At 40.5% G+C, this 20,649-nt stretch overlaps 3 protein-coding genes and 1 long non-coding RNA gene across 4 annotated transcripts; 2 read left to right on the top strand and 2 right to left on the bottom strand.

Annotated features, from left to right (window-relative positions):
* The first annotated feature begins 480 nt into the window (after nucleotides 1-480).
* pigl (phosphatidylinositol glycan anchor biosynthesis, class L) lies at nucleotides 481-14,227 on the top strand. The gene is made up of 7 exons (XM_040014739.1): nucleotides 481-789; nucleotides 2,721-2,820; nucleotides 9,572-9,662; nucleotides 10,727-10,794; nucleotides 11,614-11,645; nucleotides 12,826-12,959; nucleotides 13,478-14,227. The coding sequence occupies exons 1-7, from the start codon at nucleotides 531-533 to the stop codon at nucleotides 13,604-13,606; spliced, it is 813 nt and encodes a 270-aa protein (XP_039870673.1). The 5' UTR covers nucleotides 481-530; the 3' UTR covers nucleotides 13,607-14,227.
* LOC120723339 lies at nucleotides 10,507-12,827 on the bottom strand. The gene is made up of 2 exons (XR_005693713.1): nucleotides 11,270-12,827; nucleotides 10,507-11,186 (listed from the first exon to the last, which is right to left on the bottom strand). It is a non-coding gene; the product is annotated as an uncharacterized LOC120723339 (long non-coding RNA).
* Nucleotides 13,576-17,488, bottom strand: cenpv (centromere protein V). Its single transcript, XM_040014744.1, has 6 exons — nucleotides 17,368-17,488; nucleotides 15,517-15,598; nucleotides 15,319-15,411; nucleotides 15,099-15,168; nucleotides 14,299-14,413; nucleotides 13,576-14,082 (listed from the first exon to the last, which is right to left on the bottom strand). The coding sequence occupies exons 3-6, from the start codon at nucleotides 15,408-15,410 to the stop codon at nucleotides 13,934-13,936; spliced, it is 426 nt and encodes a 141-aa protein (XP_039870678.1). The 5' UTR covers nucleotide 15,411; nucleotides 15,517-15,598; nucleotides 17,368-17,488; the 3' UTR covers nucleotides 13,576-13,933.
* Nucleotides 17,489-17,680: 192 nt separating this feature from the next.
* On the top strand, nucleotides 17,681-19,913 carry LOC120723332 (polyubiquitin-C-like). Its single transcript, XM_040014737.1, is given in 4 exon segments — nucleotides 17,681-17,812; nucleotides 18,459-19,034; nucleotides 19,037-19,054; nucleotides 19,057-19,913. Coding segments are annotated over 3 exon segments (1,140 nt in total). The 5' UTR covers nucleotides 17,681-17,812; nucleotides 18,459-18,466; the 3' UTR covers nucleotides 19,611-19,913.
* Nucleotides 19,914-20,649: the final 736 nt, after the last annotated feature.

Genomic DNA, 20,649 nt, shown 5'->3' with positions numbered 1-20,649 from the left:
GAGCAAGTGGCTGCCAAATGCCATTTTTTGCGAGGAAATTTAAAATATTATTTTGGAGTGTTATATATCTGCAAGGACAATGTAATGGTGTGACAACTAAATCTTCCCCTCAAACACGGTAATGTTCTCAGTGTTTTTTTCTTTATTTCACTTTTCAGAAACGATTATTTCTCTCGATTTATACAACGACATAAACGTGTTCTTTCTTATATTTATTCAGACCAGCCAGAAAATTATTCTGTCTTGCGTTCTCATTATATATCTATTTAAAGTGAAACGAAAATAAAAGTCACCGAGACTGCAATTAGTACAAAAAATATGGCAATCGTGGGAATAAACATGTGAACCCATGCTTGTTGAATTGAGTTATACTTCCAGTTGCTGAGTTAATTAATAAATGCCTAACGTTAGTAACAGTTAAAAGACTGCGCGGGGGGTGTTGTTTTAGGGGGGTGGGGGGTTACACATGGAACCATTTACACTTCAGGCTTTTGTTTTTACACGGATTTTATGCGGTAACGGTCAAAATAATGACTTTGTACTTGGCTGTCATCATAATTTTGTCCTATTTGGCTTTGATAAAATGCATTTTTTTTCGACATCGGCGGACTTTGGTGAAGTCGTTGAAGCGTGCATTGAATACTCCATCAAGCAGAGAAACAAACGGCGAGAATATCAGAGCTCTGGTCGTAACTGCGCATCCGGATGACGAGTGTATGTTCTTCGCGCCAACGATCATACGACTCATTGAATTAAATGCCACCGTACATTTGCTCTGTTTGTCTGAAGGTACGGTGACAGCACACTCATATTCGCATACTCAAGAAAAAAAAAAACCAATATAAAGATACAGAAAATTAAAATGAAAAGTGGTCCTACCTGCTAATCGGATAGAACCATATATTTATAGACCAATTAAAGACTTGTACCCACTTTTTTGTTTGTTTGTTTTACTGTCAGTTAGGGTCACACTAGCTTTTCTCCTCTGCTCCCTGTTGTTCTTATTTGTCACCACACCTCAAATCCAACATAAATGTATGCACACAGAGCAGATCCAGGCAGAGGAGAAATGAGTGAACAAACCGTAACTTCAAGCACATTTAATGATTTATCCATCCCGTTTGAGTGCATGCAATGCTCTGCAGACATACAGGAGCTGCTTAATTTTCCAGTAGTTATTACACCACAAGAGTACCAAGTGTTCATGCATCTTTCAGGAGTACAACACCAATTCCTAAAAAGTTAAAATGCTGTATAAAAAGTTAGAACACAATTCAGTGATTTGCTAAGCTCAAAACCATATTTTACGCATAATAGAACATAGAAAACATATCAGATGTTTAAGCTGAGAAAATATGCACTTAAAAAATCACTTTGAATATGAAAGCAGTAAGACTTCTCAATAAAAGTGGGACAGGGCAATGTTTATTACTATACACCACCCCCTCTTTTTCTTTTAACAACAAGCAGTAATCACAGTAACTTTCCAAGTTTCCTTAGTTCATTTTAAATCAGCTTTGGTCCAGAGAAGACAGCTGCGTTTCTGGACAACATTCAGATATGGCTTCTTTTTTGTATGTTAGAGCTTTAACCTGCATTTGTTGATGGCACAGTGAGCTGTGTTCACAGACAAGGGTTTGGGGAAGTGTTTCTGATCAAATGCAGTGATTTCATAACAAAACCGTGCCTGTTTTTAAAGCAACGCTGTCTCAGGGTCAAGCATCCTGTGCTGACTTTTGCTCACAAAGATTTCTCCATATTCTCTGAATCTTTTAATGATCTTATGTACTGTAGATGATGACATATTTAAAGTGTTCATAATTTTATGATGACCAACATTATTCTGAAATTGTTTCACAATTTGAAAACATAGTTTTGCAGACAATGGAAGTTCTGCTCATCTTTACTTCAGAGAAACTCCCTCTTTAATATTTCTTATTATACCCAACCACGTTCATTCCTTCTTGCCAGTTAACCTAATTAATTGCAGTTTGTTTCTCCATTAGTTTTTGTAGAACTTCTTACATTTTTACCCCTATGTTGCCCCCTTCCAACTTTTTTGTGACATGTCACTGCCATTGAATTCAAAATGAGCTGATATTTTTCATAAAATAGTAAAATCCCTCTATTTAAACATATAATATATTACCTGTCTTCTATAGTGAAGAAAATATGGGTTTAGGAGATTTGCAAATCATTGCATTCTATTTTTATTCACATTTCAGACAGCATTCCCAATTTTTTGCAATTTGGTTTGAAATATTAAAAAAAAAGTATAAGAACTGAAAGAGAACATAATCGATGTACCTTCATACCTTCCCTTATGTTGTGAACTATGTTCATTTTCTGTATGTCATTGCACACCTCCCTGTTGTCTATGTGGCTCGTCCTTCTTTTTATTTTACTTCTTCTTCTGTTTTGTTTTTGAATTTTGAATGATTTTAGTACCTACCTTAAGCTTACATCCTTTGTGACAAGCACTGCTTAAGTTAAAAACAAGTTGTCAGGTACCAGAAGTGCAATCAAAGCTTCCCAATAAGTGGTACAAGAACAAAAAACATGGCTGTTGTTCAGAGTTCTCTTTGGGAAACCCCAGTCCTGTTCCAGAGGCCATCTGTACGCCACCCCCATATTTAAAACTATAAAAACTGCTAATTATACATAATCTACTGCGATAATACCATATCTAACATCTAATGTGACCTCTACATGTTACGCAGGAAACTACTACAATCAAGGAGCTCAGCGTAAAAAAGAACTTCTGAACAGCTGTGCCGTGTTGGGGATACCACCGTCCAGAATCATCATCATAAACCACAAGTAAGAAGCCATCTACCCCAAGCATGTAACATAACAATAACAGTCATGCAGTTTTTTGCCTTTCACAATCAGAGAGTTTGTGCCACTAAATATACAGATGTGTGCGTTGTCCATTGATGTATGCTGCCCTCAATTAAGGAGTCGGGTCTCAGCATGTGTTCCTGCTGGAGCTCATCACCCCCTCCCTGCCAACCAGTGTCTATAAGAACAAATAAGAGAGTTGACCACAAATCACAACCCTCCCATTCTCACTGTGACAGCTCCGATGTAGCCTGACCTGATATATTACCTTTGTGTCACAGGGGAAATATATGAGTAGGCTCTGGAGGCAGCGATGGGTCAGCCCTGTGGGACAAAAGGCTCTTTAAAGACCTTAAAAATTCCATCACGGAATCAGTCAATTGATCCTTTTATCCATTTACAGCTTGTATATACAGATCTATTTAAATGTGCATCTTTGAAAGAGTCAAGTATTTATAGAACAAATTATCATGAAAGTATCTTTTTCATTACTTTAGAAGAACATTTGCCTGTTTGTAGACCCGGAGCAATCAATCAGCCTGTTTAAGCAGTCACAAAGGATTAGTTAGCGATCCCTGGGAAAAAATAACTGGGCACACTGGGATGTCTGTACCGGAGCTGAAAGTATTTGTTGGAAGTTTTATCATGTTAGTTGCATGATGATATTTTTCTCCTGAGTACGGAATTAAATTATATAAAATGGGTCGTGACCTAAATAAAGCCCTTTATTCTTCAGTATTGTGTTCAAAACTTGACATTTATGTCAATTAAAGGTTCAGTGATGTGTACGAGGTGATCGTTTTAGTAATGCTAGTTCTACTGGACAATCTATAAAAGTGTGTGTCTCGGGGAGGCAGGGGTTAAAGAGAACTGTGTCACTCTTTGGTGGCACAACAATTTTCTTGCGGAAAGAAAGATGCCCGTGCATTCCAGTTTTGTTGCAGAAACACAGAACAGGTTATGCTACAGCTAAAAGCACAATAGAAGGAAAAGCCGTGCATCATAAGGCTTTTAGTCAGCAAATGAAAGTTGTCTGTCTCTGCCTGCTGGCGAGGTCAAGTTACACAGAAAAGGTAATGGTAAAGAGTATTGTTTTCCCCTCTCCTGTGGATCAACTGTGCAGCTTTTCTTGAAAATGTTGTGGTTTCTAAGAACATCAGGGCTGCCTACATGTGAGTGTCTCCATGTTGGCTCACCAGGAGAGCTGTATGAACTCTGCACTAACCTGGAACTCAGTTATAAGCTGGCAGACTGCCCAGGTTGTCTGCCCTGGAGAGTATTGTGTGTGTGTGTGTGCTTTTTTTGAACTCACATGCACACACTTCCCATTTTATCATCTTGTGCACACAAAATATAGCTGAACTTTGATCTTAGGGCTCTCTGCACTTCTGCTGAACTGGAGTGTGGCCCATTTTCCCTTTCTTTGTATTTTGTTGTTTGCCCAAAACACACACCTAATCAGCACTTTAAGAGCCTGAGTTCCACTCTCTGACAGTCAGCCTCTCTCGTGCTCTCTCGATCTATCCCACCCCTCCTCCTCTTGTCCATGTCTACTGAAGGCAACTGCCAAGGACTGTGGGATACATTTTGGCCACGCTCTAAGCACTGCTAATGTAGGTCATTCCAAAATGTTTTTCCCTTAGTGTGTCTGTACACAGCTAGCCAGTCTTTGGCTTTTTGCTCTTAACCCCCTCTGTTCAAGTTCAAAGCTTGAAATCTAACACACAATAGTCAAACAGTGCTCAATTACACAGGCAGTGCTGTCTTTTAGGCATAATCTCAGCAGGGACAGGGCTATGTAGCCATCAGATTTAGAGGCATTTTTCTACGATTTGAATAGGAGAATCAGTGTGCGTCTATTTGTGCACATCTTTTAGCCGCATTAAGCTTATAATGTTCACGTTTGCCTAATTTTATAATCTATTTTTTATACTGAGGTGTGTTTCTAATATTCATAAATATTGGATACTCATGTGAACACATATGTCATTGTAAATCTCACTAAAATAAAATTGTTTGGCGATGTTTGGCGATCATTATGTGGTTTGTCAGATGGGTACAGGGAGTGATACTGATAGCTGATATTAAGCACCTGATCCCCTCCAAACAAGGAAGTAAGGGGGGAGTGAGCAGAATGATTTATTTAATTGGTTCAGCCTGTCAGTAATTTTTGAGCCTTTTTCACAAAGTTGTTGTGTTATATTGGAGAGGATTGGGAAAGATCCAAAGGATATAAAGAAATATTACAATTCTTCTGTTTTTGGTCCCTCCAGCTGTGAAACATTGATCCCATATGCTTTAGTCATTGGGGAAAATAGCTGATGTTTAGAGCCACAGAGTTTTTGTTGGGTTTTTGTTCGATATGGCTCCTTTTGTAATGCAACCACTAGCTAACTAACACTAAATAATGTGCTGACTGTACATAATAACCCCCACTGGTCACAGCAGATGGCTGCCCCTCCTCTGAGCCCGGTTCTTCTGGAGGTTTCTTCCTGTTAAAAGGGAGTTTTTCCTTCCCACTGTCACCAAGTGCTTGCTTATAGGAAGTCATCAGTTGTTACAAAGGGGAAACTTGGCAATGACAACCAAAATCATTTTTAGATCAGCTTGTAAACATATCAGTTTCATCTCTGAAGTTGGTTATTTCCATATGGATATTTATTGGAATGACTCACTTTTGAAGCCAGCCTCAAGTGTCAAATAGAAAGAACTGCAGTTTCTGGAACTTCTAGTATGGCTTTACTTTATTGTCCACATCAGTGATTCTCAAAAGTTGGGGTGGGGCCTCCTGGTGGGCCACAACGGTCCTGTAGGTGAGCTGTAGTTATATTTGGTGGTGATTTTGTGATATTACTCATTGCTCTGACCTAAATTTACTGCTCTTCTTTTGAAGTTTGTGCCCCAGTGGCAGGTGAGTAACACTCTGCATGTGACTGGGTAGCTTTAGCAATTTTTAACCTACGGCCTCTGTTGTTTATGTATATTTGAATTACATTTTTTTAAGGAAATACATCACTCTCTCTTGTACTTTGATTAGAGTGAAGATTTAAGATTGGGTGGGCCCTGTTGGATTTTCTGCTTTTTAAGAAGGCCGTAGGATTGTGTTTTTTATATGTCAGATTTCGATGGTACTCACTCACAACTGTATCAGTGTTCTCCAAGATCACAGGAATAACATGCGCCTTCTTCTTTACATTATGATTTTCCCTTTAGTGCACACTGAATAGGACAGCTGTGTTGACAGTATCTAGGGGCCCCGGTGCATGTTGGGGCCTTTGTGATCAAGCTCAATCTGAGCACGCTCTGCTGCCTCTCCACTTGCTCCGGCATTACCTCTTTCTGCTCCCTGGAACTTGATTATAGCTGCTCGCTGCACAAATTCAGCCATTCTTCTTCTTCATGACATTATCTATCAGACTAAAGTGAAGTCTCACTCTGTCTGGCTTACCTCATTTCTTTGTGACCTCAATAATTGTACTTCCCTGTTAACATATTTCACGTGTACTCAGAAAGCTTCTCGCAGAAGTAAACAATCAACTAATAGCGTCTGTTGTCAATTGGATTAGTGTAGTTCTCTGTAGTCATGTAAACACAGAGCTCAGCACAAGTTTCAGGAAAGGAAAGTGGTACTCGCAAGCAGAGACAGCACATCCACACACAAGCATTAAATATACATTGATCAGTGGTTAAAAATAGTCCTGGCTGATTTATAAGCTCATGGCAGGGCCAAGTAAACCGTGATGAGATGTTCCAGCCCGAGTATAGCCAGAGGTCAGTACCTCTGGCTATACTTTTACTCAAGATTCATTTGTCAGCAGCACAGATCGGCCTCTGTGTAGTCACACTGTTAGTTTTCCATTCACCGAACCTTGCAGCCACCAACAAATTTTGAATTTTGTCACATTAAATCCCTCTTTTTCTGCACAAATTACTTCCAAAACAACAGTAAGATAATAATTTCCATGGTGAATAGCACACACCTATTCCATCATGGTTCTTTTTCTGCAAATAGTTAAATATGGGTAAATATTGGCCATACATGTCTGTAAATTATCATGAAATGTCACGTGTAAGCTAGTGTTGTTACTATAGTTGTAACTGCCTTATTACACTGGGATATTAGGGGCGTACAATTGGCGCGTAGTGGCATCTCAGCCATTCCCAGCAGGACATATAATCTGACTGTGTGGACAGAAGTCTGGCAGTTGCATAGACCTGTGGTCCATGTGACCAGACTAAACAAGCCCTCTCTGACACACGCACACACACACACACACACACACACACACACACACACACACACACACACACACACACACACACACACACACACATAGAATCCCTTTAGTGGGCCAAAGTTCAACAACTGCATACAGATGCCTGCAAGCAATTAGACATCCACATGCAAAGCTGCAAAAGGGAGCTGGGGAGGTTACTTTAGGACATTTTGCACTGTTGCCATGGCAAAGCTGACACTCAGCCTACATCCTGCTTGAGAAAGGTCAGGTGTCTTTTATCTTTTGTTGTTCATTTTTTTTCCTTCTCTCCTCCTTCCTCTCACAGCTTTCGCACAGCTACAGTTATCGAGAGTCATTCAAAATGTTTTGAGTAATAAACGATTAAATGCAGCAGTGAGAATAATGCATCATGAATATCTCACTCTGGCTTTATTCTCTTTTAGCCCAAAGCAGGTCCATACACACTGCTCTTATTAAATGTAGGTCACTGGTATCCAAGTGCACGAGTGGGCCATTCACTCGAAGACAGACAGTTTTAAACTATCTGTGAACCCCTAACCCTCTGTCCCTCCCTCTCATGACACAGTCAGCCCTCCAACCCAACCCCATCCTCCACCTCTTACAGCAGAGCCTGACCACTCGTTGCTCATTGTTAGCAATGAAGGGGAGGGACGCAGCTGCTGACACACAGCCGCACCTACCCCCATTCCATGCACGGTCTATATACAAGCCTGCAGCTAGTTGCCAAGGAGACAAACTATCAATCTCCAAATGTTCTGGATGGCTTTGGGTGCAAATTTTACCAGAGATGGGGCTTGGCCCAATTTAGAAGTGATTAACTTATGGAGCTCCAGATTCAGGAATTCTTGAAATGTTTTTCAACTTTGCAAAATAGGTACATTTTTACTTTGTATCTTCACAAATACAATTAAAATGAAATAAGAAAAAATGTTACACAAATTTACACAATACATGGAAATCTGAATATTGGATTTGAGAACAATGTGTATGTATTTCACCTTCTTTCATCCTGTAAACAGACTCAAAAATGTTCATACTGGAGAATATGCAGGTGGCAAATGTTTGCTGTTTTTAACTTAAGAAATGTCGGCAACTGGCTCTACATACTTGCATGCATGCAGTCTCACATGTTTCACCCACATGTTAGCCCAAGTGTACAACAGTATGTCATGGCATTGATGTATCTCCCTATCTATACGTTTCCCTTGAAAGAAAAAACAACGTCACTCTATAAACTACTGTTCTAAATATTTTTGTTTCTTCCCTGACTTTGTACACGCACATGCCACAAGTTTACCTTGAGCTAGAAACATTTGTCAGATATTCTGGTCCATATCGAAATGACAGCATCACACAAGTGCTGCAGATTTGTCGATTGTACATCCAGGATGCAAATCTACCCTTCCACCACATCCGGAAGGTTTGACTGGGATCTGGTGACTGTGGAGGCCATTGAGTGCAGTGAACTCATTGTCAAGGTCATGATATGAGCTTTGTGGCATGTTGAGTTATCCTGCTGGAAGCAGCCAACAGGATAACTCAGAAAGGGATGGACGTGGTCAGCAACAAACACGGGTGGCCTTTGACGTTTAAACGATGCTCATGGGATGGTGGCGCTTATTGTGGTCTTCTGCTGCTGTAGCCCATCTGCTTCAAGATTCAACACGCAGCACATTCAGAGATGCTCTTCTGCATACTATGGTTATTATGAGTGCTTATTTTAGTTACTGTTGCCTTCCTAGCAGCTTCAAACAATCTTCTAGCCATTCTGCTCTGACATCAACAAGAAATTTCACCCAGTGGACAACTGCTCACTGGATATTTTCTCTGATTATTCTTTGTAAACTGTAGAGATACTCATGCAGGACAAATAAGCCGTTTATGACCATTTGGCACCAACAACCACGCCACGTTCAAAGTAACTAAAATCACATTTCTTCCCCATTCTGATGTTCAGTTTGAACTTCTGCAGGTCATCTTGGCCGTGTCTACAAGGTTAAATACACTGAGGGATCAGTTGATGAGATATTTATGTTAATGAGCAGGTGTACCTAATGCAGTGGCAAGTGAGTGTGTTTATATTGTGTTTCTTTTTTTCTCTGTCTCTCGAGTTTAGGACATTGAACAACCATAGAAAGCAGTGCTTCCGTTTTATAGCCTAAAGGGAGTGTGCATGTTAGTGGGCCAAGAGAGTCAGCAGGCCAAGTGTGATGTTTGATGTGCACTCTGTGGAAACGAGGGCCTCCAGGCGTTTCAGATATACACAATACTAAGGGCCTTCAGACCCATAATCTCTGTATTTCCCAGCGCTCCCACATGTTTGCATTCTACAACAGCCCTTTTTTTTTTTTAAATAAAATGCTGTGTTAAATGTTCAAACTGGTTACAAAGCAGACACTGTATAACTCTGTTTTAATACTAACTGGATACGTAACCGCAGTCCCTTTCTTCCTATTTTTTTTGCCCTACAGAAAACTCCCAGATGATCCCAAAGCAGAATGGAGCGTCTCATTGGTCTCCTCTGAAATCCTGAAGCACATAAGAGCTCACTCCATCAACATGGTACGCCCCACTCTGTGTTTGGTTCGTGCCTTTCAAAGAAGTGGCTTTTGTGTCATTTCCTGTTCGGTGTCACCGCACAATTTCCCCGCCATTATATGTTAGAAATACATGTACTGTATTGTTTTCTTTGTACAATGTGTTTTGGCACCCAGCTTCCTTGTTGATTAACCCAGTTTCACGGTGGTCTGCATAATAACCTTGTCAGCTGCCTTCCTTTTCAGTCCTAACTAGACTGCATTTTGAGGCTCCTTGAAGCCAGGGGGAAATGGCCTGTGCTCTGTGTGTATGCAGAGATTCTTATCATACTCAATGCAGTTCCGCACTATTAGTTAATGGGAATGATGTAAATTGAGAATTGGACAATTTCTTTCTCAGCAACAACAAAAATAGTCACAGAAAGCACAGCAGCAGTAATGGCGTGGGGTGGGGGTCTTCATGGTAGAAAATGGAGAAGCACGACTGAGTTATTCTGCTTTAGCTGCTGATCTTTTTTGGCTATCAAAGATAACAAACAAACAGGCAGTCTCCTCCCATCCTGTCACGCGTCACAGCCAAAAGCACCTTTAGTGAAAAAGTAACTTAAAGAGTCCTTTCAGTTGCAAAGAAAACATTTTCTCTAATGAATATAAGCAGGGGAAAGCACAGAGGAAACAGACTTCCATTTCCTTTTTTCCAACTGAATAATGTTGTTTCTTTGGTTGAAGTGTTTTTGCACTTAGATGCAAAGATCATGCGTTATTTATAACATATTGGTTTGGCTGCTTAAACTTGTGCTTGATTGCAAAGTCATGGTAGAATATCGCCTGAGCAGAGCAAACACTTCAAGTCTTTTAGTTGAGTTTTGTTCTCTTCCCTTTGACCTGATTTTTTTTTTTCACCTGTTTCCTCTGGTGCGCAAGCATGCATGCACAAAAAGGCTTTTAAATATCAGTTGTCGGCTGCCAAAAAGCCTCCACAGTCACACACATAAACCTAAGAAAATCTTTCTTGCTGCCTTTGCCTCAGCTTCTAGATACCCAGACTCTGGCTTTTCACCCACACAGTGACATATTTTGTTGTTTCAGGTGCTGACCTTCGATGGAAGCGGCGTGAGCGGCCATGCCAATCACATAGCTATCTATAACGCCGTCAGGTACAGGAAAGACTTTAAAGATTTTTGCCATCAGGAAAACCTTTTTATTTTATTTTTTCAGTTCCTTAACTTTAAGATGCCATTTTGAGGGGATACTCTGTGACTTAAACACAGAAAGCAATTCACCCTGCTATCATTAAACACAATCCAGGAAAATGCTGAACATTTGGACCCACATCAACATCTATCGTTCCAAATGTTTCCCCACAAGTACACACACACCATGTTTTTCAGAATTGGTCTGTTACATAGCTGAGAGGTCATCCAAACAGAGTCCTCAGAGGCACTCGGCTCTGCTCCCAGCGAGCAACAGTAAATCCTGTCCCTGAAGTGGTGAGGTGGGAGGGCAGCTTTGGTTTGGAGAGGCCGGCCAAGCAAGAAGTTGCATCAGACTGTTGGTTTGAAACAAAAAAAAAGAAAAGAAAAAGTGTTTTGCACACTGAAGAGAACATCGTAGTCCCTGTACCACACTTACCTGTCTGTGCAGTGAGCCGTGCTCTTTTCTCTCATAAGGCTCTCTGTTCATTTGTGGGCCTTAATGAGATTTGTGCTCTCCAGATCGAATCTGGAAATTCCCATTTGACTGGAACACAAAAGGGGGAGAGGCTGAGTGCGAGTTTCACAGCCTCTAAATCTTGACAGTGTGCTGTCATTTTCTGTCAGCGTGTTAATAACCATTGCATAAAAAAATGCAAGTGCAGGAAAACTTCCAAAAACCTCCCAGCATTTGATATATCCTTCGACACACACACACGCAGAGTGGCCACTTCCATGACATTTTCTGTGTGCAGCACTGATGTTCACTATTTTGTCTTACAGGCATCTCGCTTCCACTGGAGAAGTACCCAATGGTAGGTTTGACACTGGGAGAACTTTTAAGAGGTTTAGGAGCGTTAGATTCACTGATCACTCTCAGAACAGTCGTCTGTAAAAGTAATTCTTGGGGTACTTTATCCTGCTTACAGTACAGTATGCTTGTTGTGAATATGTTCATCACCATGAAAGCTTTAGGTAGCACTTTATATTAAAATGCAAAGTTCTTTCACAGGAGAAACGCCACCTCTCCAGCTGCGTTTTTGCAGAGAACCATGCAAAGTACACTGGCTGGTTTGTTAATGTACAGCGCCCTCTACTGTTCATAAAAGCCCCATGAGCATTGTATCTCCACTAAAGGCGCTGGTCTGTTGGTGGCAGCAGGAAGAATGAATTGGACCTAAACTCTAAATGTGATAAGAATGTACCATCAAACTTCTGAAGACTTGTTGACCGCAGATATTAGAATGTCTTTTGTGTTTCTTTAAGAGGAATTTTTTTTTTTTTTTTTTTTTTTTAAAGGAATTTCCAAAATGACTAAATTTTCACTTTGTTTTTCTAAGTTCTTGTGGTGATAAATTCTGGGAATTCTTTCTAACAGAATGTTGAAGGAAAAGTAGGTCAGTGAGGTGGGGGGCCATGCTACACAACCTTATTTGCTTATCTGATAAACATTACAGCCCACAGGCCATATCAAAGCATACATATTTGAGGAGAGAGGTGATAAGAAACAGACATTCAGGTAATCATGAACCCACACCATAAACACAAACACACTTGTTTCTGTGGTAGAAGCTCGTCAATCCGCTTTGCCCACATGAGCTCAGTGGATGATCTTGACCAGCAGCATGCCATTAACTGTGGTTCTTTGTTAGTAGGAATTTACACCTCAGCTGTTAGACTGGTCTTACAGTAAAGGGGAAGTAGATGAGAATTCAGAGTGACATTAATCCTCGTCACTCAGCAGTAAAACAAAGCTCCCTGCTCTTTTCCTAAACCTCTAAGGTTCACGTGTTTCTGCCACAAGACAATAACTGAAAGAAGTACTGACAGTTTGTGTTTTTGTGTAGCATAGCAGTACCAGGCATTCTCACTTCAAACGAACTGTATCACAAACGATGACGTTGTGCTGCCGTGGCGCCTGGACGATGGCCTCGTTAATTGTATGCTTCTGAAGTAAGCATTTAAAAACATTAACAGCTCTGTCTTTTCTCCCAGACTGCACTTTGCTCTCCCTGGTGACCGTTGGCCTTCTCAGGAAGTACATCTCCTTCCTGGATGTTCCCCTCAGCTGGTTTCTGCCCTCGTGTGTCTGCTGTATTATAGGCTCAAAGCCCTACAAGCAAGCCAAAGTAAGCCTCCAAGTAGAGACTGTGTGTTGGCAGGACTTTATGTTCTCTACTCTGAGAAGTGCACACTCTAATAAGATCATGTACAGTCTACACTAACACTCAAACTGTCCCTGTTTTTGAAGGAAAAGTACATTTGTCAATTATCTGTTATCATTTCCAACAGTTTCATTTTATCTAACATGAAACTGTTGGAAATGTTTTCATGTTATATTAGATAACATGACACTGCTGTTAATGTGACTGAGGGGAGAATGGACCGGGAGATCGACAGGCAGATTGGGCGTGTCTGCTGTGATCCACGCACTGTAGTCATCTGTAGTGGTGCAAGAGAGCAAACCTGTTGATTTATCGATTGATCTACAACCGCGAGCTCTCAGTATTGACCAAAAGAATGAGATCGCAGATACGAGCTGCAGAGATGAACATCCTCTAAAGGGTGGCTGGACTCTTTCTCAGAGGTAGAGCGAGAAGTGCGAGTTGTATTATCTCCCTTAAAAACAACTTTGTGTCTTTTTCAGGCTGCCATGCTGTGCCATCGCACTCAGCTGCTGTGGTTTCGTTACCTCTACATCATGTTCTCACGCTACATGTTCATAAACACATTCCAAACCATTGCTCAGGGACCAAAGAACCTGAAGATCTATTAAAAGCTCTGATGCACTGATTGCCACATTTCTTACACTACAGGGAATTTAGAAGCTGTTTACAAATGTCTTTGATACTCTGTTAACAGCAGTAGGTGATATGCATTTTTCTTAAACACTGTTATTTTTTAGATAATATTTAATAACAGAAGAAACTTCTCATCCTTTTTTGTTACAGAAAAACTTTTATTGACTCAGTCACAACACTGTATTAAAATATAGAGTATTTAAGTTTTTCCAAGGGGTTATGACTTTTTTTTATTACTTTAAAGACCAATGAAAGTACTGTTGAATGTTTCTGATGTCATGCTGATTGAAAAATAAAGTTTCTTATATGACAGTAGGTTGGTTTTCCTCTGGTTTTGACATGTCTCTGATAGTTTCGTGAACTTGCATACTTTCTTCCCACTTCTCCCCACAAAAGTTCTCCACTGTGACACTGTGCACAGTACCTGGATCGAGACAATGTGGAGCAATGCCTAATTGAGATGAAGACATGAATAACAGAAGGTTGTCATTTGATTTGCATTCAAATCCCACTGTGAACATACAGTTTCTGTTTGCTACAAATAGCATAAAAACATGACATTAAAGAGACAACTGGGTTGGTTGGTGTGGAGTAAACATTAGCGGGGTGTTGAATTCTGTTTACAACACATGAGACCAAGTGTGTCGGTGAGTTGTCAGGGTCATACCATATCCGTCTGGGTTGGAGCGTGGTGTGTAGAAACTTTGAACTCCACAGGTTTTACAGAAGGTGTGTTTTGCAACATGAGTGTTAAATGTGTACGTGGTCAGATTTTCCAAACCCTAAGAATGGAAAAAAACAAAACAAAGTATGCTAAAATTCAATGTTCATTTTAAATATCCAGGATTGTAGAAGTCTTGGGTCAACCCTAATTTTGCTAGGAAAATAGGTGCAGTAATTTATTTTAAAATATGTGCAAACATACATGGAAACACAGTATATAAGGCAAAAGTATATTTGAATGACTTTGAAAGTCAGTATTTGGTATAGCCACCTTTATTCTTCCACACAGCCTGAATTTTTCTAGACAAACTGTCTTGTAATTTATTTAAATAGTCTTCAGGAAAAATTGTCTGGGATTTTTTTTTTAGGAACATGACTTTCAGATACTGCTCATCTGCTGGAGACAGGCCTGCCAGTCATTCTTTTGTCCTCCACCTTACAGTTTCCTCAATTTTTTTTAAGGCCAAGATATTCCATGTTTTTAGCTAACAGCTTGAGTTAGGTGCTATTTTATGCTTGAATGATTCATAGATTCATAAGCCATAAGTGGCTTCACGAATAATTAATTCCGGCTTTTTGACAACCTTCAGAAAGCCTGAAGAATTAATGGTTAAGACCACTTTGAAAAATTATAAAAGAGTCTGGCTCCTTTGGAAGCAATACATAAAAAATAAGGGTGCCTCTAGACTTTTGCACAGTACTGTATATTAAATAAAACTATGCGTTTCAAACAAAGTTCCTTACCTGTAAGAGCGTGAAGCGATTTTTTGGCACAATGAAATGATGATTTTGCTTCTTTGTGCAAATGCTGCAACTGGAGAGAACATATCAGTTCATATGGATTAAAGTGTATGTGCAGCATTGTTTGAAATGCCTTCAACATGGCATGAATAAGATATTTGAAAGTTTAGGCTATGTTCCAGAATTACTACCTAGTTTCTATCACTGAATTAATTGTTCATACTTGCAATGAAAAACATGGAGGTCTGGGGAATTCCAGACTTCAAATCGCACAGCCCCACAGTGGCAGCCACCTGTATGTTTCACCAGGTCCATGCTGTAATTGAATCAGTATAAATACATTTACAGTGAGATTTGGTAAGGATTCACCTTTTTAAGCCACGTGAAGGAAAATGCTAGAATGTCTCTATCCAAGTCTTACGTAAAGTTCAGGTTGAAAGGGTGTCACATGTTAGTTGTGAAACTCGCTGACGTGGAGCTCCCAACCAAAAGTTCCAGTCATCCTGCCATGGAAAACAATGAACCTGATTAAAGTGCAGCTCTGATAAGAACCACATTTGAATTGATAAAGAACCTTTTACCTACAGAAGCTAAGCTTTTGATTCAAACACAGCAACTCATGTGCTCATTTTATATTTAAAATAAAAGTCAGATTTCTTGTTTTTCCAAGGTGTGAACATGTTGATTCCATGTTAACCAGAGCTACTTCCTGCTTGCAATCTTTTCCTGGAACACTTTGAGATAGTCCACATAACAAAGGGCAGGGCGAGGTACAGCAGGCTTGCACAAACACATTCCTCAGAGGCAGAACTAGATCAGCCAGATGCCCTGCTCTGTGTTGGAAAGCAAAGGCGTGGTGCATCATGAGTTGGGTTTCATATGACACAGTGCCAGAGGGGTGGGCTAACAGAATGCTGTGACCCAAATACATATTTTATTTGAATCAGGGCTCTCAGAGCTGCATTATAGCCAAACTCCCAAAAATAGAAACCCACAAGGCCCCATGAGCCCAAGCTGATTTAGTTTACAGTGCTACCTTAAATAGTGGTGGGTGCTAAAAGTGGGCACTGATCAGTAATTACAGTCCTGGAAATAAACTTTGGAAACCAGGAAATACAAAAAATTAGATGCTCTAAACAGATAGATCACTTAATGACCTGCAGTCATTCCCTACAATGTTCAATCTGACTTTACCTTGTTGGAATGTTCTAGTTTCAACTGGGTGTTGACAACATGCCGAAACTAGATGAACTCGTGTTTTCTTGATATTGCTCATGGAAATAAAATGAAGAGATGTCATATTACCTGAGGGACTTACAAAGTAGAGAAGCATTACACTAAAGCTGTTAGAACTGTTCAGCCCAAGCCACAAAGATAACAATATGTCTGTGAGGCCTGAATAAGTTTATTATACTCTATGAGGAAACTAATTGTTTATCATTGTGTTCAGCAATGTAGATAATGTAGTTGAATTTCTACCCCCCCATACAGGTTTATCTCTGCAGTGGAGACTTGACAATGACCTGTCTGTGCATGTGCATCATGAGACTAAAGAGAAACATACTAGTCATGCTTTTACTTTATAGTAACTTTTATGTGCATATTTTCACTGATAACAACTAGATTCAAATAAACCAAGCTAGCATTTGAATAAGCTACTTAATTTTAAGTTACACAATAACAGATCCCTATAAGTTGGCAACACAGAAAATAAGCACATCAGGTCTGCTAAACCTTGCTTATCATCAACGTTAGGTGTGCATATACTGTGCATCTATGCATACACGGTGTGCCCATAATCAGTATTTTGTACTGATGTCCTGACTATTCATCATTAACGCATTCTTTTTTTTTTTTAGATGCGCAGTGTAATAAGGATGGCTTGCTAAAAAAAAATAAATGAGGTCGGCCATAGAGGCGAACTTCCGCCTTAAAATATCCCGCTGTCGCGTCAGCTGCTATTACATTTACTAAGCGCGTTGCCATCTGTTAAAGGTTGAAATATCTGATAGAGATGAACACACTTCCTGAGTGTACATGTCAGTCTTCGGTGTGTTAGTCATACGAATAGTCATTCTGACATGGCGAACTCTTATTTTTCAATCTATATCCATGACGCGACGCTTGAATGTGACACGTAGCCTATACTTCTATAGCCTAAAATATATATAATGGTTTGTCGATTTAGGTCACGTTTAAGCTCCTTTTTTAACCTTATTGTCATAACCAGTCATTGGACATAACCATAACTTTATCATGAAATGTTACTTACTGTAACACAGCAACCAATCGCTGATCAAACAAACAACTGAGTCATCCAATCAGAAGCTCGGGGAAGATTCCCGTTGCTGTGCTGGTTCGAGCAAATTCCAGAGTCGTAGTGCATAGATGATATCATTCCGCGGTGGAGGATTTATGAGTGCATTCTTGCAAACGTAATAGCTTCGACTTTGAAATAATTACGTTTATGAGTAAAATAATTTAAAAAATATATTATTGTAGAACTAAGTTATAAATATTGGACTTATAAATATTGAAGCAGTGACTTTTGGGAGGGTGGGAACTACTTATTAACGCGGATGGAGATTTCTGGATGACGTGTGCACCTCCATACTATATAACACACTGCTGAGACATTGCTCCCGCAGACCTACGTGAAACACAAAAGGAAGACGATTTCGTGCCTCAGAGCAGTTTTTCCGCCTCACTTACCAGTCGTAAGTATTTTCCTATATCTTTTGATATTCCAGAAACGTTTGTTTTTAATAAATATGTTGTATTAGTATCATTGTGTTGAACGATATTTGGGTTGCGCTAACGAGAGGTAACAAAGGTCTCCAAAATACAGTAGTCCTTCCGAATTATATTTTTCTCTTATATAAAGTTAATACGTATTTGGTCGTCGTTCCATTGTCGATTTTCTTTTTTTTTCTTTTCTACCCTTTTGTTACGCAGCAGCGTTTTGGTAACCTTTCGCTTACAGCAGTGACTCAACATTTCCAGTAACCTCCATTACCGGCTGATGAACAAAAGGAAGGTCACTGAGATCTCAAAATGGCGCTTGGGCTGAAATGGCTCCTGCCGTTCTCATTCTTAGGCGCTTCATAGTAATATTATTTAATACTTTTTTTTTTTTTTTTTTAAAGAAGCTTTTCTTTTTAATCCATATTTGAGCTTAAACTTAAAGTAATGTAATTTCTAATGCATTTATATTTTTTTGGGGGGGGGGGGGTAAAGAGCTTTTGAATCAATAATTCATCTTTATCTATTTATTCATATTTATCTGATTTTGTGTGTTGGAGTAATGTGGAATGTTTTAAATTGCTTTTAATTCTTAATTAATATCCATCAAATTTTATACAGGCGCAAACATGCAGATCTTCGTGAAGACCCTCACTGGCAAGACCATCACCCTGGAGGTTGAGCCCAGTGACACCATCGAGAACGTGAAGGCCAAAATCCAGGACAAGGAAGGCATTCCCCCCGACCAGCAGAGGCTGATCTTTGCCGGCAAGCAGCTGGAAGATGGCCGCACCCTCTCTGACTACAACATCCAGAAGGAGTCCACCCTCCACCTTGTCCTGCGTCTCAGGGGTGGCATGCAGATCTTCGTGAAGACCCTCACTGGCAAGACCATCACCCTGGAGGTTGAGCCCAGTGACACCATCGAGAACGTCAAGGCCAAAATCCAGGATAAGGAGGGCATTCCCCCCGACCAGCAGAGGCTGATCTTTGCCGGCAAGCAGCTGGAAGATGGCCGCACCCTCTCTGACTACAACATCCAGAAGGAGTCCACCCTCCACCTTGTCCTGCGTCTCAGGGGTGGCATGCAGATCTTCGTGAAGACCCTCACTGGCAAGACCATCACCCTGGAGGTTGAGCCCAGTGACACCATTGAGAACGTCAAGGCCAAAATCCAGGATAAGGAGGGCATTCCCCCGACCAGCAGAGGCTGATCTTTGCGGCAAGCAGCTGGAAGATGGCCGCACCCTCTCTGACTACAACATCCAGAAGGAGTCCACCCTCCACCTTGTCCTGCGTCTCAGGGGTGGCATGCAGATCTTTGTGAAGACCCTCACTGGCAAGACAATCACCCTGGAGGTTGAGCCCAGTGACACCATCGAGAACGTCAAGGCCAAAATCCAGGACAAGGAAGGCATTCCCCCCGACCAGCAGAGGCTGATCTTTGCCGGCAAGCAGCTGGAAGATGGCCGCACCCTCTCTGACTACAACATCCAGAAGGAGTCCACCCTCCACCTTGTCCTGCGTCTCAGGGGTGGCATGCAGATCTTCGTGAAGACCCTCACTGGCAAGACCATCACCCTGGAGGTTGAGCCCAGTGACACCATTGAGAACGTCAAGGCCAAAATCCAGGACAAGGAAGGCATTCCCCCTGACCAGCAGAGGCTGATCTTTGCTGGCAAGCAGCTGGAAGATGGCCGCACCCTCTCTGACTACAACATCCAGAAGGAGTCCACCCTCCACCTTGTTCTGCGTCTCAGGGGTGGGCAGTAAAGAAATAATTCAATACAATTCCATTAATGTTGCTTCCTTAAAATAAACAGCTGATGATAGAAATACCTTGTTACAAAATTGTTACCCACTGCTAAGGTTTTAACCTTTTGTGACCAAATGTTGCATATCAATAAAGGATTGAACACAACTTAAGTGTTGCTGCTTTTTGTATATGACAGACAGCAAGAGGGTGTGAGACACTGATTTATTTTATTTTTTGGGGGGGGGAGATATGTTTATGCTGGAAAAAGAACAGGCCTGTAAACTTTAAACTTTTCTCCTGAATAAAACACAACTATACTACATCTGCCTTGAACCGTGATTCATGTAAAGCTGTTGCATAGATTATAATCAAAGCATACTTTTTTTTTTTTTTTTAAAGAACAAATACTTGTATAAACTGTCAGCCAAAGGACTTCTGGTTCCATGCATGTTTAGATGTAAACAGCTAGATATGACATGCAAGAAATACAGCCTTTCATGTATGAATGTGAAAATACATTAGGAATAAATGCCATTGGAACTCTGAAATTAGTTAAATATTGCCTTGAATTAACATCATGGTATGTTGTGTACTACTAGCTACAACAAAGTTTCATGATAAGGGTCCTGAATTAAAGGACATTACTATACCAAGACCCGCTTTGCCTGCGCTTCAGTGCTAAGTCAATCCAGAAAAGCAATTAGGAGGATGGACAGAGACACAAGTGCAGGAAGAATTAGGTTTCATGCTTGCTTTGTGTTCTTTCCAATGACTCACTTCAAAATGTCAGCTGAGGTTCTAAAGAGAATATATGCATTGATATGAACTGTGACATTTAACAGGATCCACTGCACTCCAAACATGGTTTTAAATTACAGCTGTAACACCGAAGTCTATTTCTCCCCTCTTTGAACGGAGGTACCTGCCCCTTGTTGAATCTGCACAATAAAGGAAGGACGTGTATGAGCTTTGGCCTTAGATTTGATAACTAACCCAAGGCTATAAAATTATTGAAATCTGTGATTATTAGGTCTGAATAATTTTTAGACACTAGAA

The sequence above is a fragment of the Simochromis diagramma genome, unplaced genomic scaffold (assembly GCF_900408965.1).
Source record: "Simochromis diagramma unplaced genomic scaffold, fSimDia1.1 OVJJ01000676.1, whole genome shotgun sequence".
Classification (NCBI taxonomy): domain Eukaryota; kingdom Metazoa; phylum Chordata; class Actinopteri; order Cichliformes; family Cichlidae; genus Simochromis; species Simochromis diagramma.
This window is presented reverse-complemented; position numbering and strand designations above follow the sequence as displayed.